This window comes from Pichia kudriavzevii, chromosome 3 (genome assembly GCF_003054445.1).
Source record: "Pichia kudriavzevii chromosome 3, complete sequence".
In the NCBI taxonomy this organism is placed as follows: domain Eukaryota; kingdom Fungi; phylum Ascomycota; class Pichiomycetes; order Pichiales; family Pichiaceae; genus Pichia; species Pichia kudriavzevii.
In genome coordinates, this window is record NC_042508.1 from 71,671 (window position 1) to 94,284 (window position 22,614).

The 22,614-nt window shown below is 40.8% G+C and overlaps 13 protein-coding genes across 13 annotated transcripts; 7 read left to right on the forward strand and 6 right to left on the reverse strand.

Annotated features, from left to right (window-relative positions):
* Window positions 1–199: 199 nt before the first annotated feature.
* Window positions 200–1,150, reverse strand: C5L36_0C00450 (uncharacterized protein; the record flags this gene model as incomplete). Its single annotated transcript, XM_029465718.1, has 1 exon — window positions 200–1,150. One exon carries the CDS (start codon window positions 1,148–1,150, stop codon window positions 200–202), a length of 951 nt encoding a protein of 316 aa, XP_029321578.1.
* Window positions 1,151–1,779: 629 nt separating this feature from the next.
* Window positions 1,780–2,982, forward strand: C5L36_0C00460 (uncharacterized protein; the record flags this gene model as incomplete). The annotated part of the gene is made up of 1 exon (XM_029465719.1): window positions 1,780–2,982. One exon carries the CDS (start codon window positions 1,780–1,782, stop codon window positions 2,980–2,982), a length of 1,203 nt encoding a protein of 400 aa, XP_029321579.1.
* Window positions 2,983–3,049: 67 nt separating this feature from the next.
* C5L36_0C00470 (uncharacterized protein) lies at window positions 3,050–3,646 on the reverse strand (the record flags this gene model as incomplete). The annotated part of the gene is made up of 1 exon (XM_029465720.1): window positions 3,050–3,646. The coding sequence occupies one exon, from the start codon at window positions 3,644–3,646 to the stop codon at window positions 3,050–3,052; it is 597 nt and encodes a 198-aa protein (XP_029321580.1).
* A 390-nt stretch (window positions 3,647–4,036) lies between these two features.
* On the forward strand, window positions 4,037–5,344 carry C5L36_0C00480 (uncharacterized protein; the record flags this gene model as incomplete). Its single annotated transcript, XM_029465721.1, has 1 exon — window positions 4,037–5,344. The coding sequence occupies one exon, from the start codon at window positions 4,037–4,039 to the stop codon at window positions 5,342–5,344; it is 1,308 nt and encodes a 435-aa protein (XP_029321581.1).
* Window positions 5,345–6,077: 733 nt separating this feature from the next.
* C5L36_0C00490 (uncharacterized protein) lies at window positions 6,078–6,425 on the forward strand (the record flags this gene model as incomplete). Its single annotated transcript, XM_029465722.1, has 1 exon — window positions 6,078–6,425. One exon carries the CDS (start codon window positions 6,078–6,080, stop codon window positions 6,423–6,425), a length of 348 nt encoding a protein of 115 aa, XP_029321582.1.
* A 688-nt stretch (window positions 6,426–7,113) lies between these two features.
* C5L36_0C00500 (uncharacterized protein) lies at window positions 7,114–8,157 on the forward strand (the record flags this gene model as incomplete). The annotated part of the gene is made up of 1 exon (XM_029465723.1): window positions 7,114–8,157. The coding sequence occupies one exon, from the start codon at window positions 7,114–7,116 to the stop codon at window positions 8,155–8,157; it is 1,044 nt and encodes a 347-aa protein (XP_029321583.1).
* Window positions 8,158–8,391: 234 nt separating this feature from the next.
* On the reverse strand, window positions 8,392–9,423 carry C5L36_0C00510 (uncharacterized protein; the record flags this gene model as incomplete). The annotated part of the gene is made up of 1 exon (XM_029465724.1): window positions 8,392–9,423. The coding sequence occupies one exon, from the start codon at window positions 9,421–9,423 to the stop codon at window positions 8,392–8,394; it is 1,032 nt and encodes a 343-aa protein (XP_029321584.1).
* Window positions 9,424–10,337: 914 nt separating this feature from the next.
* Window positions 10,338–12,155, reverse strand: C5L36_0C00520 (uncharacterized protein; the record flags this gene model as incomplete). The annotated part of the gene is made up of 1 exon (XM_029465725.1): window positions 10,338–12,155. The coding sequence occupies one exon, from the start codon at window positions 12,153–12,155 to the stop codon at window positions 10,338–10,340; it is 1,818 nt and encodes a 605-aa protein (XP_029321585.1).
* Window positions 12,156–12,172: 17 nt separating this feature from the next.
* Window positions 12,173–13,246, forward strand: C5L36_0C00530 (uncharacterized protein; the record flags this gene model as incomplete). Its single annotated transcript, XM_029465726.1, has 1 exon — window positions 12,173–13,246. One exon carries the CDS (start codon window positions 12,173–12,175, stop codon window positions 13,244–13,246), a length of 1,074 nt encoding a protein of 357 aa, XP_029321586.1.
* An 847-nt stretch (window positions 13,247–14,093) lies between these two features.
* Window positions 14,094–15,230, forward strand: C5L36_0C00540 (uncharacterized protein; the record flags this gene model as incomplete). The annotated part of the gene is made up of 1 exon (XM_029465727.1): window positions 14,094–15,230. The coding sequence occupies one exon, from the start codon at window positions 14,094–14,096 to the stop codon at window positions 15,228–15,230; it is 1,137 nt and encodes a 378-aa protein (XP_029321587.1).
* A 117-nt stretch (window positions 15,231–15,347) lies between these two features.
* C5L36_0C00550 (uncharacterized protein) lies at window positions 15,348–19,349 on the reverse strand (the record flags this gene model as incomplete). The annotated part of the gene is made up of 1 exon (XM_029465728.1): window positions 15,348–19,349. The coding sequence occupies one exon, from the start codon at window positions 19,347–19,349 to the stop codon at window positions 15,348–15,350; it is 4,002 nt and encodes a 1,333-aa protein (XP_029321588.1).
* A 93-nt stretch (window positions 19,350–19,442) lies between these two features.
* C5L36_0C00560 (uncharacterized protein) lies at window positions 19,443–20,216 on the reverse strand (the record flags this gene model as incomplete). The annotated part of the gene is made up of 1 exon (XM_029465729.1): window positions 19,443–20,216. One exon carries the CDS (start codon window positions 20,214–20,216, stop codon window positions 19,443–19,445), a length of 774 nt encoding a protein of 257 aa, XP_029321589.1.
* A 219-nt stretch (window positions 20,217–20,435) lies between these two features.
* On the forward strand, window positions 20,436–22,406 carry C5L36_0C00570 (uncharacterized protein; the record flags this gene model as incomplete). Its single annotated transcript, XM_029465730.1, has 1 exon — window positions 20,436–22,406. The coding sequence occupies one exon, from the start codon at window positions 20,436–20,438 to the stop codon at window positions 22,404–22,406; it is 1,971 nt and encodes a 656-aa protein (XP_029321590.1).
* Between the last annotated feature and the right edge of the window lie 208 nt (window positions 22,407–22,614).

The window sequence follows — 22,614 nt, forward strand, 5'->3', positions numbered from 1 at the left end:
GAGAGCAGGTGTATTTAAATGGATGTTTAGATAGGGTAAGATATAAATTGTGTAAAACCAACCAAATAGCTAAGTAAACAAACGAAAACATGAAAACAAACAAGTAAAAAAGTAAAATGCTAGAGTAGAACAAACAAAGAAGTAAGCTCTATAAGAGACGTTACATAAGCAATTGCAAAGACCTGCTAAACAGTTGAATTTATTTTGGATATTCCAAGGGGGTTTCTTGTTTGATATTAGGCTTACTCTCTGCTGAGTGGGGAAGCTCATTATTCGATGCAGAGCGGTTATCATTATTTGTTTCTGTGTTGTTGTTTTCCGTGCTGCTATTTACCGCTGTGTTGTTATCCACATATCCACTTCCCTTTATATCGTCATTGGTGTTGGTATCATCGACAGTACCGTTGATGTTCTTCACGGCATCTGCACCTGGAACCTTTTCCAGCTCTACTCCATTCTCCTTGTCCTTTTCGGGCTCTTTGTCCTTCTCGAGCTCTTTGTCCTTCTCGAGCTCTGTGTCCTTCTCGAGCTCCTTTCCGTTCTCCTTCTCCCTCTCTTTTTTCTCAAGTTCTGCAATTTCAGCTGCAGTTAAGAACCTACCGCCCTGTCCTCTTGGTCTACGCATTGCATGCTTGTGCCTAGACTCGTGGAGATACGGTTTCCGAACCCTTTGGATCTTCAAGTGTTCCTCGAGCTTGGCACGTGCAATTCGTCTCTTTAAAATCCGATGGTACTGTTTTGCATTAACATAGTACGGTTGGTCCGTACTTGTCTGCTGTTCCATGGACTGCTCGGACACAAGACCTTCCTGCTGATCTCGCACATGGTCGTCGGGAAGCTGATGCAGCTGGTCGTTTACTGTGTTTATATCCTGATGGCCAAATGGATGTTGTTGTTGATGTTGTTGTTGTTGATGTTGTTGCTGCTGTTGCTGCTGTTGCATTTGCTGATGGTGGAGCTGCAAAAGATGGCTATTATGGAAGGCCTGCTGATGCTGTGCCATACCGGCATCACCATTGGTGTTTGTTGGATCCATGACATTGTTGATTGACTCTAACGTCGAACCTAGACCATGAAGATGGGTCTGGTCGGTCATGAAATCCTGTTGCTGGTAGTAATGTTGCACGGGAATGTTCAGCGAGTCGTCCATGTCGTGTCTTCAAGCGTCTCTACTACTAGTCACTGTTCAATATAGAGGAGATGATGCGTACGGACATATATGGCACCCCACAGAAAACGTTGGTAAAGTTATCGGTTTCCAAGAAAACTTGAATTGACTTCTTTTCCATAATATGAAATCCATAAACAAATCCAGCACCCGATATGTCCGAGCTCGGTTTTTTTTTATTTTTTTATTCTTTTATTTTTTTATTTTATTTTTTATTATTGTTATCGGTTTTTGCCTCTTTCCCTTCTAGAGATAATACAGAGAAACAGTCTACTTTCTACATACATCAAAACGGCTGCAAATCCTTCAAACGTCCACCACCGTTGTCCTATACCCCATCTCCTCCTCTCTTGAACTTCCTCCAGTTAACCACAGTGTCTTGATTTCCTCTTGCTACAGGAAACCCAGAAAAGACATGAAAATTCGCTCTACATTGATTTTTTCCTCTTAGTAATTGATTTTCTATGGCTTTTTTTTTTTTTTTTTTTTTTGTTTTCCTGTCTGTGTATATTTTTCTTCTTCTAGTTTGTAGATTGCATTTATCAAGGAGGACATCAAAGAACCACAGCAACGTTTCTTCAGTTTAAGTAGAAGCAAGAAGAGAAACAAGAATGCCAGCGACAATTATATGTGTGGGGATGGCGGGGTCTGGCAAGACGACATTTATGCAACGGTTAAACTCGCATTTGCACCAGAAGAAGACGCCGCCATACGTGGTCAATCTCGATCCAGCCGTGTTGAAGGTACCATTTGGATGCAATATAGACATCAGGGACTCTATCAATTACAAGAAGGTGATGGAGAATTACAATTTGGGTCCCAACGGTGCCATTGTGACGTCGTTGAATCTCTTCAGCACCAAGATTGACCAGGTGTTGGAGATCATCAAGAAGAGAAGTGGGGATTTTAAGCACTGTATAGTGGACACGCCGGGACAGATTGAGTGTTTTGTTTGGAGTGCATCAGGGTCGATCATAACGGAGGCGTTTGCAACGGAAAATCCGACGGTGTTGGCGTATATTATCGATACGCCAAGATCGTCGAGTCCAACGACCTTTATGTCCAACATGCTCTATGCGTGCTCGATCCTCTACAAGACAAAGCTACCGATGATTGTTGTCTTCAACAAGACCGATGTGCGGAGCGCCGACTTTGCCAAGGAATGGATGACGGACTTTGAGGCCTTTCAAGATAGTCTGAGGACCAATGCGGAACTGAACGACGAAACGTCCAATGGTTCTGGGTATATGGGCTCGCTGATAAACTCCATGAGCTTGATGTTGGAGGAGTTCTATTCGACCTTGGATGTTGTTAGTACCTCTGCCTACACGGGCGAAGGGTTTGACGATTTCCTCGATGCTGTTGATAAGAAAGTTGACGAGTATAACGAGTTTTACCAGAAGGAGAGGGAGAGGGTCATAGCGGAGAAGAAGGAGAAGGAGAAGAGAGAGAAGGAGAGGCAGTTATCGCATCTGATGAAGGACTTGGGGATCAAGGACAAGCAAAAGAAGAAGCAGACGGACGAGAAGGCCGAGAAGGGAGAGAGAGAGAATGTTGATGTGTTATCGGATATTGAAGATGAGATAGAACAGGACGAGAAGGACGGCTATGAGCATGGTCTCATTGACTTGGAGAGTTCGGAGCGAGAATACACGTTCCAGGAGGACAGAAACGGAGAGCTAAGAGACGATGCAAATGCTTCCGAAGTTGCAAAGTCCATCAAAGACAGATACCAGCAAGCCTTTGAGGCCACTGCGAAAACTGCCTCTAGTGATATAGCAGCAGATATTGCCAAATACATTAATGGCCAATGAAAATATGTGTATTTGCCTATACATGTATATGTATATATATAATTATATCGTTATTTACGTGGAGAGTCTACTTTTGGGTCAAAATCAGCGAACCGTTTGGATGTCTGTGGACACAGACCAGCCCGGCCTTGGCGATCTGATACATGTTGCTACTCAAAGTGTCCTTGGAGTCCTTGGACACCTCTTTCAAGAAGGGATAGCAGTGGGTATTCAAAATACACGCTTTCATAGTATATGCGTCCTTGTAGTCTCGACACAGCCTCTCCAAGAAAGAGGTGCTCTGCGTCATTTCTCTCTCCGACAGCGATACCACGAGCAACTTCCCCATCTCAATGTCAATGCAAGTGTACTGTTCCTTGAACGCCTCCAATAGCAGTGCGTTCGAATCGCCGTCAATGACATTGTAATCAACCAGCGTCGGAAGATCGTTGACGTCCCCCATGCAGCCACTGCTGTTCACCGTGTAGATGTCTTGCGCTATTCTGTTCAAGTTGTACCCGTGTGCACGTGTCCTGTTGGTCAGGACGAGGTTGACAGGATACAGTTCCAACGCATCGGTCAGCCTCTTCCCCAATGAAAAGACACTCTGTTTGGAAGCGTCATGCCCTGTGCGGAGCAGCTGTGTCGGATTGTACCTCTGCAGTACCTGGAGCGTCCGATTCATCCGTCCACAGTCTCTCAGCGTGTCTCTCCATCTCTCTCTTTCTTGTGGTGTTTCTATTTGTCCATCTCCTTCTAGAGTCTCTGCCGTCTGCAACTTCCATATTCATGTACGCTGTATTTACCGCATTGGGAAACGTGCAAGAGAAAACGAAATGCCTCGTCTCTCGGCGCAGACAATTAAGGGCGTGCATCTCCGTTTATTTCCGTATTATCAAGATGATGTTTGTCTTATCGTGACGGACTTTTGGATGAGATACACCACAAACAGACATGGCAACAGGGAGCAACATCGAACAGAGTATCCACTCCATGTCGAAGAGAGTGGAGGGTTTAAATAGGGCCGTTCCCATTGCTATTTCTGACTAGGTTGGAGAGTATCACCGTATCTGATATGAGAGACTTGATAGACAGGCCTTTACAAGAAGAGAAAATGACGGTTCCAGACCAGGTTAAGTATCTCTACAGTATCAGGTCTGTGCGAGAAACAAATGCGGACACTGCTGCTCGTATCAGGGAAAACAAGTTGAGTAACTTCAACGTCAACTTGGAGAAGATGGACGGCGTGGTGGACTTTGTATGCGGAGTCATTCGAGAGACGTATCCCAGCAACGAATCCCTTGGCGAGATTCCAGTGCATGGCCGGTTCCAGCATTTCAACAGTGGAGATCCGTGTCGATTACAGAATGTGTTGGATGGCATGAAAGAGTCGTGCGATGACTACGAGCTCTGCAAGAGACTCGTTGATTTGTTTGTGATTAGCGTGTTGCTCGATGCCGGTGCCGGCAACCAGTGGAAGTTCACTGAGCCCAATGGACGTTTGACAGGGAGGTCTGAAGGTATTGCCATTGCCAGTTTGTACATGTACACCTCTGGGGTGTTCTCTGAGAAGGCCGGCGGGCCATTAGTGAATGGGTCCAAATTGGCGACCTTAACGGAGGAGGAGTTACTGTTGGGACTGCAAGTGACGCCGGAGAACCCCATGACGGGGGTGCAAGGCCGGCTACACCTCCTCAACAAGCTCGGAGAGACGCTACAAGCCAAGAGGGGGCTGTTCCCCGACGAGCGGCCTGGGGATCTGGTTGACCATTTCAAGGCCAGTGCCGAAGACGGTGTGCTTGACCTTGAGGTTATATGGGATGCGCTAATGGAGCTGTTGCTACCGGTGTGGCCCACCCAAGGGCGGGTCCAACTAGACGGGTATGTTCTAGGAGACGCCTGGCCGCTACGGAGCAAGGATGGAGGTATAGTTACTTTCCACAAGTTGACGCAATGGCTAGCATACTCTCTTTTGAAGCCGTTACAAGATTATGGCGGCTTCAGGGTCAAGAATGTCCAATTATTGACTGGGTTGCCCGAGTATCGGAATGGGGGGTTGTTTGTGGATCTTGGGGTGCTGGAATTGAAGCCCGAGGTTTATGCTGCCGGCATGGCGACAGCGTTAAAGAATGGGCTAAGTGTTGCTGCGTACCGGCCGGAAGAGGATGTGATTGTCGAGTGGAGGTCGTGTACCATTTGTTTATTGGACATGCTGCTACCTGCTGTGAACAGCCAGATGGGTATTACCGGCACCAAGTACGAGTTGACATTACCGCAGCTCATTGAGGCTGGCAGCTGGAAGTCCGGAAGAGCTGCAGCGTCTGCCCGGAGGGCCCATGGAGGTCCGCCAATTGAGTTGTTGGCGGATGGAACTGTCTTTTGAGTAGACGGAGTTTGTATGTGGCATGGGGATACGACACGGCATATACTGTTTTATGTTACTTCAGACTACTATATACGAAAATACTATACTAAAATACTATACTAGAATATATAGTAAAATACTATACCATACTAAAATACTATACAATACTAAAATGATATAATAAAATACTAGAATACTATACTATACAATACTATACAATAATAAAATGCTAGAATACTATAATAAAATACTATAACAAAAATACTATACTATACTAAAATACTATACAATTGTAAAATACAATCCAATACACCGCATCACGTGCGTGCGCACAGGGCATGGCTGCCCAGACAAAGCCCCAATTGCCGTTTTGGGCGCCAACGCGCTCCTTCCAAAAACGGACGGCACAGAGGGCACAAAAAATTTCAGGCGGCGAAATGATAATTTGTGAGGGCAAGAAAAGTTTCAGTGCGGAAAGGGGGGAACTTCAGTGGGGAGGAAAAAAAAAAAAGCGGCGGAGTACAGAGAAATTGGATGGTTTTCCCCCCCATCAGTTGTAAAATTGACAATTTTTTCGAGTGTCTGTTTCACTTTTGAAGTTGGTTTATGAATCTTGTCTTGATATAATTTGCTTTACTTAAGTATATTTTATTTAACTCTATTTTATTTCAGTTTATTTTAGTTTATTTCAGTTTATTTTAGTGTATTTTATTTTCTTCCTTCTCCAACTTGAACGTCCCATAGAGTAACCATGTCTGCAGAGAAGAAAGATATCGAGCAACCACAAGATCTTAACAAGATCAGAATCACCTTCACCTCCACCAATGTCAGAGCATTGGAAAAGGTTTCTGGCTTAGTCATCAGAAACGCTAGAAGAGAAGGTATCAACAAGAAGGGTCCTGTCAGAATGCCAACCAAGGCGCTCTCCATTGCAACCAGAAAGACTCCTAATGGTGAAGGTTCCAAGACCTGGGAACATTATGAAATGAGAATCCACAAGAGATACATTGACTTGGAAGCTCCATCCACCTTGATCAAGAAGATTACTTCCTTGACCATTGAGCCAGGTGTTGATGTCGAAGTCACTGTCTCTGTCTAAGGACATGGACAGGTGTCGTTATTTTCCTTTTTTTTTTTTTTTTCTGTTCTGGCATTGTTGTTGAGTGGTTGATTGCCCAATAATCCTCTGACATCACATATCGCAGCCGTACTCCGGCGTGCCGTGTTGTGCACACCCTCTAGGCGTGCCGTGTATGAGACAAGTCCAGCTTATCAAGTTCTTCAACAATTTTTAGATGGTTATCTCGTATATGAGACGTTGCGGTAGACAGCTATCAGCGTGTGTATTCCACGGCGCAATATGTATCTTGTTTAGCTTTATAGTGTCGTTAATGCTCTTCACACAGTACTACAAACAGCAATATCCAATGTAGATATTTAAACATGCTGGTCCTTGCCTTTGTATTGTTTTTAGACTTTTAACCTATTTGCGCCCGTGTCACGTGACACACATAATCGTTAGTATGCAAGTCACGTGCCACGCACCCCCTCCCCCCACCGAGACTTATATTTACACTCTTTAACGCGGTTTTCTATATTTAACGAGTTCAGGCATCTGCATTTTCTTCACATTTGGACTGTTTAAATGAAATTTCTCGCGTTTGCGTCTCTGGAGCGTCGAATTTTTCCCATTCTCATAAAAGAAGCTGCATTTTCCACTAGTTTGGTGTTTGTTACTCCTTTGTTTTCACTTGTTTGATCCAGTTGTTCCTATCAACATACTAGAAATGTCCAAAGAGAAGCAAGAAGCAGCAGTTAATGTCACCCCCGTCCAGGGAGCAGCTCCATTGGCAGCACCGCCTTCTGCAGTCGCAAGACTGGTCAATTCAGGTCCTGTTTCCATTTTGTGCTATTGTTTATCTTCCATCTTGATGACCACCACCAACAAGTACGTTGTCTCGGGGCGCCACTTCAACTTGAACTTCTTCCTCTTGGCCATCCAGTCCATCGTCTGTCTTGCTGTCATTGCCGTCCTGAAGTTCTTTGGCGTTATCACTTACAGAAGCTTCAATACTAATGAGGCTAAAAAATGGTCGCCAATTGCATTTCTTTTGGTCATTATGATCTACACCTCTTCAAAGGCTTTGAAGTATTTGGCCATCCCTGTCTACACCATCTTCAAGAACTTGACCATCATTCTTATTGCATACGGTGAGGTTCTATGGTTTGGTGGTGAAGTCACCTCAATGGCTTTAGGTTCCTTTGTTTTGATGGTTCTATCCTCGGTTATTGCAACTTATGGTGATACTGATGCTACAACAGGCGCTTCCAATTTGAACGTCGGTTACCTATGGATGGCCTTGAATTGCTTCTCCTCTGCTTCCTTTGTCTTGTTCATGAGAAAGAGAATCAAGTTGACCAACTTTAAAGATTTTGATACAATGTACTACAATAATTTGTTGTCAATTCCAATCCTATTAGTGGCTTCCCTGCTATTAGAAGATTGGTCTTCTGCTAATATCGAATTGAACTTCCCATCAAATGCTAGAGCAGCAGTCTGGACTGCAATGATTGTCTCTGGTGCTACATCCGTTGGTATCTCCTACTGTTCCGGTTGGTGTATTAGAGTCACCTCTTCTACTACTTACTCCATGGTGGGTGCTTTGAATAAATTGCCAATTGCTTTATCCGGCTTGATTTTCTTTGACGCTCCAATCAACTTCTTCTCCATCTCCTCCATTTTTGTTGGATTTGCAGCAGGTTTGGTATACGTTGTCGCAAAGCAAAAGCAAAAGGAAGATCAGGCTAGACAAGGTCAACTACCAAAATAATCTTACAATTTTGTTGGTTAATCATTGGAAGCTCAAACTTGGACCCCTATGGATCTATGTCCATATATGTATATCGATGTAGAAAGAGACAAGAAGAAGAAGCACCCATGCCCATCTCCATCAATTCTCCATTTTTGTCCCCATCCATAAACATCAGTACATCTATAAATATATATTGCAAGATCAAATACATACAATTCAAATTATTCAACACCTACAAAGAGTGACGTACTTCTATTTATCTATCTTCATACTAAAGTCAACTGCCGGCGTACCTTGATGGATGGAACTCGTTGAATAAATGTCGATTTCGTTACATAGATATTCCTTGATGTTCATCTTAGTTAGCCCACCACTGCACTCAAGTAAAAAATGCCTCTTACCCGTAAACATATCCTTCAATTGCTTGGCAACTTTGGTCAACTCCTCCCCCTGGAAGTTATCCAACATGATTATATCACCACCAGCTTCAATCGCCTCAATAGCTTCTTCCAACGATTGGACTTCAATTTCAACCTTAATGGCAAAACCACCTACTCTTTTCGCATTTTTAATGGCGTTGGTGATCGAGCCAGTAGACCAAATATGGTTGTCCTTTAGCATGATCATGCTCGATAAGTCAAAACGGTGCATGTCTGCTCCACCAACTAGCATGGCATATTTCTCCATGATCCGTAAGCCAGGTGTTGTCTTTCTCGTACCTGCAATTATCCCGCCATATCCAGAATCCTTGGCCAACTCAGTAATTTCCCTACTCTCACTGGCAATTCCGGATAATCGTGACATTAAATTGAGTGCAACTCTCTCAGCTTGTAACAGGTTCTTTGATTCACCGCTCAACTTTGCAACAATAATCTTCCCATTGCTTGACTCCGCAGAGGGATCTCTATATTCACCCTCTTTACACTGCCACTCAACAGTGACATGGCATTGGTCGTAAACTTCCTGTAAAAATGGGATACCGCAGATGACACCTGGCGATTTCATATACAATGACGCAGTCTTCTGTGCATTCCCAACAACAAACCCTCCGTAGTCAAAACTAGGGATGTCTTCACTCAAAAAATCTGTAATTTGTTGTTTCCAACGTGCAGAGACAGGTAATAGGTGGGAGTAGTCGGTCATGGTCAATGGCGTTGTTTCAATATTACAAACAAGGTTATCTTTACCTTGTGGGGAAGGAGCCATCAAATTGGAAAAAAAAATCAATAATGGAACTATCATGCCATACCTAAAAATCGCACCAATGTTTTCTTTGTTGTACATTTTGAAATTTGTCTGTTAGGTCTATTTACAGATGTTAGTTATATCACAGCTACACTGAACGATGAAGAATAACCTAATGCGCATATCACCACAACTGTTTCCGGTAAAATATACGTTCTAATTCTGAAACTAGGGCAATTTTGTTTTTATCTGGGGTATTCGGGGTGGAAAGATATTTGTTTTAAATGTGGAGTAGCTTCACCAACGTTTGTACTAAGAAGTTCATTTACGACTCGTATGTGCAAAAAATCTGTTGTTGCAGTATTCTGTAAGTGTGGTGTAGCATAACTTGTACGTCATTTTCGATAACGCAGTAGATACACTTTGTAAAGCATGCCTTGTGCTTGTTTCTATCTAAAGACATCCAATTTACCAATAGCTATGTAACCTTTAGTTCAAAAAGCTTTCCAACTGCTAAGAAGGGAATTACAGGTTTGGAGTCTTTTGGTCCTTGCTTTGCTCTCAACCTTCAAAGCTGAATATTTGCCAGCCGGTTTTATTCACACATAAACTCAATGTCATTATTTTAAGTAAATGGTTTATTTTGTCAAAAACTTATTGCCCAAATGTTAAACACCATGCTACATTGATCTGTTGCCCACGTACTATATAATGGAGGTTCTTTCACCTTGCAATCAGATGGTTGTCTTTACGAAAAAAAAAAAATCTCTGTAAAACATCACTGTCCAGGCAGATTCAAAAAATTTGAAGTAGCTATTCGAAGGATTATAAAAACATCAGTAGAACTACAAATAAATATGCACATATCGAGGGACAAATTCATTGCCAATCAGATTTACATGCAAGCTGAGAAAAGTACACTTCGAAAACTCATGAAAGTTTTGTTTCTAGGTTTAACGGGTATAAAAGTTTAAGACAAGGTGCTAATTTACAATATTATACATTATGGCTTCCTATTCCTCGATATCGGTCTCTTCATCCTCCTCCTCCTCCTCTTCTTCTACAGCCAATGGAATTTCGAGATCACTTGAGTCAGATGCATCTTGTTGGATCTGAAGAGTAATGTATGACGAGTACTTATCTAAATCAACAACTTTATCGTCGTCAAAAGGGTTGGAGCCTTCATCTTTTTGCTCAGGCATTTCGATAACGCTAGAATCAATATTCCCCAAATCACTGATACTTTCTGTGGTCTCTGCTTTTCCATTATCATCTCTATTTGTATCCCTCCTTGGAGTCTGGGGGAAGCTTGCAACGCCGTCATTAGGTTGATACCACTTTGCTTCAGACTGACTGTCTATGCTTCCCCTTGAAAGACGAGGCACTCTAACATTCTCATGTCTCTTCTTTCGTAATGCTAAATTACTATACAATACACCTTCAATGATTTTGACAGTTTCCAAATCGCATTCACTCATCGCATTTAGCAAAATGCTCTCGTCATCTTCATCATCGCCAAGGAGATCTGTATATACAATTCTATTATTCATTCCATTCTCTTTGGACATTTGCATACTCTTTCTTAATTCGATTTCTATAAATCTATTGGTCAATTCGTTAAACAAATCTTCATTTAAATTCATGGGAGCAGGTAATTGTAAAGTTTGAAACATCTTCTTCACTAGACGGATAGTGAAAAGTGGTGGTTTTTGGGGAGTATGCGTCGTGTTGAATGACCTTCTCCTTTTCCGCTGAGTTTCTTTATGTTCGTAATAATCACGAACTAATGATAGGTCGCCTGCCTCTACGTCTTCATCTGACTCATCACTTGATGCCTGTATAATACTCAGGTTGGCCTTATAATCTTCAATTTCTTCATTTGTTAAATCTGCAAAGTCCGGGTATTCACCAAGCGCTGGAATGTCACCGTCAACTTGCTGACCTATCGAAACATCTCCTTCCTGCCTATCATCTTCGGAATCAGACATTCCCAATATACCAGACCCATCACGTAATATGGCTTCCGGAACCGCTATTGAAGTATCTGCATATGACTCAAAAGTAGTGTTTCTTCTGCTGACATCTCTATCAGGCGTCTGTACTTGTTGTGACTGTGATTGTGATTGCGTTATAGGTAATGTATCGTCAACCACCATTGATGACGAATGCTCCACAGAATCTTGGAGCGAGCTAGTATTGTGAAGACTACTGGTTTCGCCAAAGTACCTACCAAAGTTTCTAACATCCTTGTTGACAAAACTAGGGATAGTTGAGTTTAGTGGGATTTGAGGAGTGGGAGAGGAGAAAGGTGCAAACGTTTGAGGCTTAGAGGGTGACGAAAATGTGGATTGCGTACGATCATTCCCAGAAACAATTTCCTGGTCCTGTTCCAAGCCGACCTTAGCTGTAGGTGAAGTTTCCCTTGCAGGATTTGGTTTTTGCTTCTTCTTGATGCTTGTTTGTGCATGGAACAGCTTTCCCAAAATTTGCAAATCAGTCAATGGATCGTATATTTGCCTTTGCTTATTCTTAGTAGGCGTTAGCAGTAGTCTGTTGCGTGTCGGTGTCGTGGACATCTGCAATGCATGCTTTGTTAACGGTGTTAGAGATTTTCGGGGTGTATGTGGAGAACGAGAAGTGTAAGGAGAATGTGGAGACCGAGGGGACCTTGGAGTCATAGGTCGAGAAGGCGCTTGCTCGAGTTCCATCTTCCTCTGCGGTGTTGCATTAAGAGACATCCTTTGTGCAAGTAGCTCAAATATCGGTTTCGAAAAAACTGTAAAGTAGTTGATGTTGTTGATTTTCTTCAGATATTGAAGTTGCAGATTCATGCTTGGTGATTTTCCTGATGCGGTCAAAAAAAAAAAATTGTTTTTTTCTCTACTTTCCAATTTTTTTTGTTTCACTAGATAGCTGTCTTCTCCCAATCCTGCTGAAGTGTGCAACAATGACTGCTGACAAAAGAAGAGAGGAAAATGTCGAGGATTTAGACGATGGGCTTGCCATTGACTACGAGTTAAGCGACAATGAGGAAGGCATCGAAATCGAGTCTGAGATAAAGGAACCATCTGCTGCAGATAAGACCGATATCGAGGGAGCATTTGATAGCGAAGTTGAAGAGGAAGCCAAGGAAGGTACCGATGTGGTTGTAAGTGTTGGCAAGAAGAGGAAAGGTCCAAGTGAAGAGAAGAAATCGAAGAAGAAGCAAAAGATGGAGTTTGAAAAGGAGTCCAAGAAGTCATTAAGTGTTGAGAAGAATGATATTATCGTTGAGAAGCTCAATTCCAAGGTCCGGGAAGTGTATCCGCAACTGTCGCCATTGGAGCTAACGGAATACTACTTGCAGGGGAAAAATGTTATTGATAGCAGTGATTTTTCAATGGAGAAGAACCTCGAGAACCTCTCCAAGTACATTGAGATGTACATGAAGGATTTGATTCCAAGCATCAAGGAGTTCAAGAGGCTGAGAAACAAGATCAAGAAGTTTGAGACGAAGAAGAAGTTCAACAAGAAGTTCAACAAAACCGTTGAGATTCCAAAGAGGAAGTTTATACTAATATTGTCCATCTCTGCGATTCGGGCTTGCGATGTTCACAGGGCCACAAGGGACTTGGAAGGTGGGTCGATCAAATTGATTGCCAAAAACCCGATTGGAAACGACTTGAAGATGTTGAAAACAACCTGGAGCAGGATCTTGAATGCCACTCCTGGGAGGATCGAGAAGTTGCTAGATATAAGCAAACAGGACAAGGAGAAGAATTTTGAGAGCACGCTAGCCCTTGCTGCGGATGAGATTGACACTGTTATTCTGGACAACTATGTCGATCCCAAGCTACGTAGCGTGGTTGACGACAGGGAGACTTTTGACTTGTTGAAGATCTTGAAGGAGGCAAACCCCAAACTCAAAGTTTATGTTTATTAGAATGAAATAAATAATAGAATAAATAGACAGTGTATATATCTGCATCAATTATATAAAGAAAACAGTTGGATATAATAGAACCTTCAAGGGTGGACTCATTTCTTTGCCGCCTCGTTCCACTTTGCCACAGTGTCAAGAGAATAGGCCTCTTTTGGATTGATCACATTGGCCTCGGCTTGTCTGTAGAAACCGTACATGACTACAGCAAACCCTGCAAACGCAATAAGACCGTTGACGTGATGGTTCTTTGGAGTGTGGAACCAACCTCCAGAAGGTGCACGCACAAACTTAGGATAGACAGTATGACCGTGTGACATCTTGCAATATGGTGGTGTCTCTATTGTCTCTTATCAGTGGCAAAACTAACTGTTGCTGTGCCCCCTCCCCCTCTGCTTTGATGGCCAGCTCTTGTTCCCCGTTTCACAGAGTCTCCTCCTCCTCCTCCTCAGTTGGCAAACAATCGCATGGGGGAAAAGAAACAGCCCACCACCCGTACACCGCCAGTCACGTGACCGGAGGGGTTTTCTTGGTAAGATTTTTTCTTTTTTTTTTTTTTTTCAGTTCCCAGTAATAGGAGGGAAAATGAGAATAAGAAAATGGGAATTTGCTGAATGTACATGACGGTTATGCTATAGAGTTCCTCTCTTCCACTCCCCCCGTCTCCTTTCCCAATGCGGCCTTTTCGCATTTTCCGCGGATTTTTCACGAAATGGCATTTTTTTATTTTTTTTTTTTTTTTCCTTGGAAATTGAAATAATCCAAGGTGAAGACAAGTATTGGACACTCTGAGTAGCATATTGTCACTGCAACCAGGGGAACACTAGTACGTCCAGGCTTGTCAACCAGAATGCTTTCATTTATGAACAGATCCAGAGCAGTGCAGCTATCCAACAAGCGTTGGAGCGTTGTTGTTGCAAGAAATATCTCGGTTTCTCCAGCTGCTCCAAAGGTTGTTGAATCATCAATAAACAGTAAGAACTACAGGTTTTCATACGAAACTGCAAAGAACAAGTTTGTAGAATCGTCCAATGTATCCACTCCAGAAAACAAGTTTGACTTCTCGGAATACACTACCAAGGACAAACCAACAAACGTTGTCTCTGAAGAGGAGGCCAAACTAATACCTTCAATTATAGCTTTGCATGCAAGACTTGGATTACCTGAATCTTATCAATATTCCACCCTGGTCAAGGCATTGACATGTCCAACCTCCAAGCACGACGTGATCGCCTCCAACCAGCAGCTCTCCATCCTGGGTGCCCATATCTTATCTTTCTATGTCACTGAATACTTGATTGCAAACTACCCTAGACTACCACTTTCTGTTTTAAGGGCAGCTACTGATGCCTTCATCGGCAACTACTCTCTCTATGACGTTGCTAAAAACACATGGGGTATTTCCGAAGACTCGTCTTCCAAATTGGAGAGATACCTCTCCAACGAACCAGAGATCTTCAAGTTTGGTACATTGAGGTACACACGTAAGGTCACCGAACCTGAAACGGATATCGTCAAATACGCCCCTGATCATAGCGTCTTTGAACTATCTAAATCAGAAGCATTTGCAAACTCTGTGCGTTCAATCGTAGGTGGACTGCACATCCATGCAGGTGAGGAGACAACAAAGCAATTTGTCCATGATCACATTCTATCGAGACAGGTGGACATATCATCCTTTTTCTCATTCAAGGAACCTGGAAAATTATTGACAAGGTTGTTGAGAACTAACAACATGCAGCCTCCAACAATTAGACTCATCTCCGAAACAGGTAGATTCTCTTCAACTCCAGTGTATGTTGTTGGTTGTTTCTCTGGAGAAAACTTGTTGGCAACATCCGAAGGTAATTCTCTCAGAGAAGCAAGAATCAAATCCTTTGGTAAAGCGCTCAAGGCTTGGTACCTGTATAAGCCTCTGGATGCTAAACTTCCTAGTGACGAATCTTTTGAAGGCATGTTTGTTGATCAGGGTGAAAAGTTCTTCTAATCAATAGGCAACCTTCTCCCAAACCCCTCCACCTTTTCGTGTAAATATATAAACTCCTATAGACTAGTTGTATAATTCGAAATCTAGTTGAATATATAAAAACAAAAGCATTAAGTATTATATATTGCAATATCTGATCAAATGGTCCCCCATGTCTTTGACTAATAGTTCGTCAACCAACTCAACACCGTTTTTGTCAACCTTATGGTTAGAATGGAAATGATAAAGTCTTTCAAATATCAACGTCGAGTACATTCTGATAAAAGAGTCCGCATGTTCAACGTATCTTTTCAGAAACGTCCCAATCATGAATACGTCCTCACAGTCAATCTGTTCCAGTTTGTCCAGTATTGACTTCAATATCATCTCTTGTAATCTGTCGCTTTTCTTATTGAATTTGAACGAAACAAGTGTCTTCACATCAAACATACTGATGATCTCATCAAAACATACAAACTCTGGAATATGAACTATTTTGTCGAGTGCATCAATGATGCCATGTTCAATGTATCCATTATATCTAATTAGAGATAGACTCTCAACAATAAAAGTTTCTTTCTCAATATTCACTACCATTTGGTTGTATACATCAACCTTGTCCAATCTTTCAATACTATGAAATAAGTTGACAAAATCTTGATAGGTTTCTAAGTTATCTAAACCTTGAAATTCTGCAGGACTGGCCTCCAGTAGTTCCGCTAGGACAACTCCAAGGTGCCCATCAATTTTAGTATCTCCAAAATCTTCAATGGTAAGCATGTTTATGTCAGGTGTTGAATCGCTCATAACTTTATCTTCTTTCATGATAATCGATATATTTGATCCTTCCTCAATTATTTCATCCAGAGGATATGGTGATTCTTCTTGATTCACGTTGTCGTTATCTGTAATATCAACAACAGAAGGAACTTCTTGTTCTTCTTCGCTTCCCTTAACATCATGCATTGTTTGATCATTTTGAGCTGTACCGGTACTTTCGATTTCACTTTCATCGATTAGTTGTTGTTGCTGTTGTTGTTGTTGCTGCTGCTGTTGTTGTTGTTGTTGTTGTTGTTGTTGTTGTTGTAGCCCTTTCTCATCTACAAATGAGTCTGATTTCGAATAATCCATCGCATCTCTTGGATTTTCATTCTCTTTATTCTCATAGTCTGTTCCTTCATCGACAAAAATATCAGATCCCATGATTTCATCACTTTTCATATCAAACAATCCATGTCCCTTTGACTTTGGCAAAATCATAGTCATATCTGTCTGAATTAAAGGCACTGGCCCATCATGCCTAATCCTGGGAACAACTCTGGTCATTTCGTCTAAGTTTTCACCAAGTTCTTCGCCATTGACTTTAATTGGAGACAACAGTTTATCATCATTAGAAAACATAGAGGTGCTTCCATCATCTTCATTTGTCAGAATCTTCAGTTCTTTGGAAATTTCCACCTTGTTAATTTCATCTGTCGTTTCGTCTAAAGCACGTAGAAATAAATCAGGGTATTCATTCAAACACAGTTCGAATATTATGATATATTGCGCTTTAAATGCCTCATCTGCTTGGATTATCGAATAACTACTGATTAAACATTCAAAGATGCTAGCAAGTAAATATGACTTGATTTGGTCCTTTTTAAAAGTCAATAGTTTCTCCAACAATTTCAGTATTGAGTTGATCATCCTATACTTATTCTTGATAAATTGGATAGATAAGTTGATATTATTGATTTTCGATGTATCAGTAGCATAGTCAATAATCTTGATAGACGACAAGCATAAATCTTCTATTGATAACCCATCGATTATAAACTCAATTGGTGTATCTGGATGACTCGCATAATACATGCAAAAAAGTCTCAAAACATTATCGGTGGAAATGTAGCTGGATATCTTTTTAAAGTAACTATCCTTCTGAAAAATTACATCAAATAACTCGTGATTAGTAATAGTTAAACTGTTCAGCGCATTATGAAATTTGATAGTGATTGATGAAGAATCGCTTTCTTTCAATAGTTTCTCAAACCCACTTTTTTGAAGACTTTTTGAATCAGATGTCAACTCTTCATAAATAACATTTTCCCTCTTCAATCGGCCGGTAAAATCTTCCATTTCATCACGCTCACGCTCACGCTCGACGCCGATAATAGTTTCTAGCTTCTCAATTTTTGATACATCAGAACCAATAGTATGATTTCTAATCTGTTTCTTTTCTGGTTCAGTTTTCCTATTTTCATGTAAGGATTCACTGCGCTGAAGTTTTCTAACAGGCTCGTAAGATAAATTTGGAAGAGCATTTTGCCGATGTAGATTTTTTAAGGGCCGCATTGGCTTTACTGGTGCTATAAGCTTCTTGATCGTAGAGGAATACATACTCTTTGCTCTTTCAAGGCCTTTTACTGTCTGTGGATCTAATTTTCTCATGAATTTGCTTTCATATCTTGGCTCTAACTCGCATAAAGTCCAAAATGAATTTCGCATTGCATCTTTGACTAGTGGTAACGGATCAGAAAGACCTCTGATAATTACGCTCTCTAAGGAATCGACGATATAGTGCAAAAGTTCTTTATCTTGAGGATCATAATTTTTCAAGATTAAAAGTTGGACCCAATTACCCGTATAAACTCTTGGCTGGATGTTTTTATCCTGTGAAGTTGCTATTAGCATATTAAAAATTTTGGGGTTGAGACTTGTGTACAGTAGCAAAGCGATTATAGCAACATTTGCATTCTGATGCTGTATTATTTTTCTAGCAGATGTGAGTTTAATCAATGAATTTAAAAAAGTTTCAACGAGTGAAAAATCTAAATATGCTCCAATAAACAAACCCAAATCTTTCACTAGTTGACATGAATTGTTTGATAGACTAGTCCTTAGGGATAGCATTCCTTTGCATATACATTCCTTTACCTCTTTGATCAAGTATAAATAGTTTTCAATTGAATAATCTTGCAATAAATTCCCCCCACGAAGAATTTCCCGCAATTTAATAATTAATTCCTGTCTCTGCTTCCAATTCCTCTCAGATTCTTTGCCTTCAAAGTGTGTTTGAAAATTGCTCAACATATTTTCATATGCAGCCTTTGAGCTATCTCTGTCAAAGTCTAGTGGTTTAAGATTAGAATCATCAGCATTCCACATTGGAATTTTGTCCAAAATCTCATCAAGATGAGCCTTCGCTTGGATATCAGGTTCACTCGAGTCTAGCTGACTGAGGTATTTATTGAATAGAGTAGCATCAATAGAATTTAGTAATATAGAGACCACATTAGGATCTATTTTTTCTTCAACCAATGAATTTACTAGATCGCTTCTAGCTGTATTATTGGTAGGGTTTATACGTGTGAAATACAACACAAGTAATTGGTTAACTTTGTGGACAACATCTTCATTGTCTGAACTCAAAATATGGATGATGTTATCCAATATGTACTTGAAAGAAAACTTGAAATTGGCAGAGGACTCAGTAATTTGATAAAGTAGATCTAAAACTGGACCTTGAATATACTCGTCTTTCATCCCATCGCCGACTAAAAATTGGATGATTTGGTTTATTTCACCATTGGGTGCTGACTCAATACATGTTTTGATAGACTTTAATGCAGTTAGTCTGATAGAATCCTTTGTCTCCACTAACCTCTCTAACAAGAAAGGTATGACAGAATTGTAAACGCCGGATAAAACTTTTGGATCCTGAATACTTACTCTCTTAATCAAGTGACATAGTGTGCTAAACGCCAACACACACAGATCTCGACAATCATTAAAAACTAATATTAGAGATGTACAGTAGTCTTCAACGTGAGTAAGATCAACCAAATTTCTTTTAATATACTGCTTAAAATTTGTGATGGCGTATTCCATTTCTTGCGGATCATGGCTATTGCGGATTGAGAAAACCATCAACATGCCCGGATCAGAAACATGACTCGCACACATCTCCCACTTTGTATTTTCAATAGTAGACGTAGAGTTTAGACAACTGTAGACGTTTGCAGCAAGGGGAAGGCTTCGATAGGCAAGAACAACAACACGAAATAAACTTGCGTCTAAAACATGGAAAATAACTTCTCGCCCAAAAGGGAAATTAGTGAATCCTAACAATTTTTTTTTTCTAAGGACTATAATATACATTGAATTTACATATTTGAGAGCCAGGAATTCACGGCGTTCACTCTGAACAGTGAAGTGTTGTTCTGGTTATGTTAAAAGCGATGACATAACATCTCAATTATCAACTTCATGGTAAACGGGAATGTGTTTAGAGTTATTGTACCATTTTTTCAATAGCAAAGTTCCAGCACCACTTGGTTGGCTGAAACCTATCTGCCATTGGTTCAATTTAACACCATACAATGAATGACAAAGAACAGCATCTAACATTGCCATAGCTAGATGATGCCTTCGATATTTTGGACATACATATATTCTTGAGATCCCGATGCTTAGCTTCAGTTCTTCCTTTGAACTAATGTTTGCTGTTTCAAGTTCCATGCAATATCCCTTGATGTATGCCTGTTGTTTCGGTGGTGGGTCGGTGGTAGTTATTCCTATAACACGTGACAGCTTGTCAGTGGGACTTTTTTCCACCAGCAAAAACACCGGGCTTTCATCAGGCCTCTTTCTCCAACTGGTCGATGCCCCCATAGAATTGAGCCATACTTTGTTGAGCGTCTTCATCATAGAGTCCACTATTTTGGTTATTACAGGGTTGTTGGATTTGCACATATATAATGCTAAACGAGAACCTCCGACTTTAAATGTATCCACACAGTTTCCATGATTAATTAACGTGTTGTAATTAGGCTTAGGTAAAGTCAGTCCATTTAAGAAGTCGTCGTGATGCATATTATGAAGAGTAACAGATTTTTTGATTGTTTTTATCCACTCGTAGCCACACTGAGCACATTTTGTGACCTTTATTTCTGGTTCAAATAGAGTACTCTGTCGCAGTTTTGTTTTCACTGACTTAGAAATCTTTGTCCTTTTTTTGTCTGACATGAAGTATGTTTTCAAATATTTCCAGAGGTTGAACTTTATTAGCGTAAATCAAATACAATACAGCATCTAGGATCGTGAAACGCAAGAGAGAAAAATTAATTTCCTAATTGAGAATTTTTCACTCCTGTTTGAAGTCCATATACATGTGGCAGGCTCTTTTCTTCAACTGTCCTTTGTCTATACTTCCTCTATACAATCTCACAAAAGGCTGATATAGTAATGCCCTTTCCACACATATTCAAGCGTTTGCTACATTATGATGCCGAAGTAGCCAGGAAACTTGCAACCTCACCATATCATCCAGTCATTGTGGTTGGTGGAGGCCACGCAGGTATAGAAGCGGCTACTGGATCTGCACGTACAGGCGTCAAAACTACTTTGGTTACTCCTAAGTGGGATAATATTGGAGCAACAAGCTGCAATCCAGCCTTTGGAGGTATTGGGAAAGGTACTTTGCTCAAAGAGATCGATGCATTAGACGGAGTTTGCCCCAGAATCGTCGATCGAGCTGGTATACAGTTCAAAATTCTAAATAGATCCAGAGGTGCTGCTGTTTGGGGATATCGTGCACAAATTGATAGGGATCTTTATCAGAAAGAAATGCAAAATTTTGTAAAGAAATATGAAAATCTGGATATTATAGAAAACAAAATTGAAGATTTGATTATTGAGTTTCAAGATGCCGATCCATTGGGACGCAATAGCGGTATTGTCAGGGGAGCTGTTCTATCAAATGGAGAGTTAGTTAAATGCGATCGAGTTGTTATTACCACAGGCACTTTTTTAGGCGCTGAAATACACCTTGGTATGAAATGTTGGCCAGCTGGAAGGATAGATGAAACTTCAAGTTTAGGGTTAAGTGAGACTTTTAAAAAAGTAGGATTTATGATGGGTAGACTTAAAACTGGGACTCCTCCTAGAATAAGTGGTAAGAGCATCAACTATGACTTAGTTACCAAGGAGTATGGCGATAATCCACCAGAGCCGATGAGTTTTTTGAACGAGAGACCCAAAATTGCAGCTGAAGAGCAAGTACTTTGCTATGGTACATACACAAAACCAGAAGTTAAAGACATCGTTATGAACAACTTGCACAAAACTTTCCACATCAGAGAAACTGTCAAAGGCCCAAGATATTGTCCCTCTTTGGAAAGTAAGATTTTGAGATTTGGTGATAAGCCTCAACACAGAGTGTGGCTGGAACCAGAGTCCCTCAACAGAGAAGAAAACGACATTATATACCCTAATGGGATTTCTATGACTATGCCTGAAGATATACAGTATGAAATCCTAAGGAATATTACAGGTTTAGAAAATGTGGAAATGTTGCAACCTGCTTACGGAGTTGAGTATGACTATGTGGATCCAAGAGAATTGAGCCGTACGTTGGAAACCAAACTTATCTCGGGACTCTACCTAGCTGGTCAGATTAATGGTACTACCGGGTATGAAGAGGCTGCAGCGCAAGGTATCATTGCAGGCATCAACGCAGGATTGCATCATCAAAATGCCGAAAAAGACTTAGCTTTAGATAGATCAGATGGATACATTGGAGTTCTTATAGATGATCTTATCACTAAAGGTGTCGAGGAGCCATATAGGATGTTCACATCGAGATCCGAATTTAGAGTTAGTGTGAGGGCTGATAATGCAGATTTGAGATTGACTGAACTAGGTAGGCAAGTAGGTTGTGTTAGTAATACTAGGTGGGAAGTTTTCACTAAGGACAAACAACGCTTTGAGACGGCGGTTTCGAAGCTGAAAGATTTTAAATTAAGTAGTAGCAAATGGAATGACATCTTATCTGAAATCAATATAGGAAATGATTCAAAACTCAAATCTGCATATGAGATTTTGAAGTATAAGGGCTCAAACATAAATAGGATTTTAGAAGTTGTCAATGACTCGGAATTGATTAAAGATATGAACGAAAGAATCAAAATGAAGGTGTCAGTTGAAGGTAATTACAGCGGCTACATACGGAAAGAGAAAGAATATATTAGGGCTTTCAAGGCTGATGAAAACTTGAGACTTCCGGCTGGTTTTGATTACAGGACAATTCCATCTCTATCAGCTGAGGCGATTGCCAAGTTAAATGAAAACAGGCCTGAAACAATTGGCCAGGCCAGAAGAATCCAGGGAATTACACCTGCTGCAATATTTGAACTGTACCGTATAAGCAGAAAGTGACTCCGACACCTAACAAGTTCAATCATGTAAATACGATAAAAGTAATATTAATAAATATATCAATAAATAACGTTTGTGTAATCTATTAGATAATATATATTGTTAGATATACAACTTATGGGTCAATGAATAATTTAATAAATAATAGTGGATGAGCTAAATGAAGAATTGAAGAGAGAAAAAGTGTATGTTAATGTGCCTTTTTCCA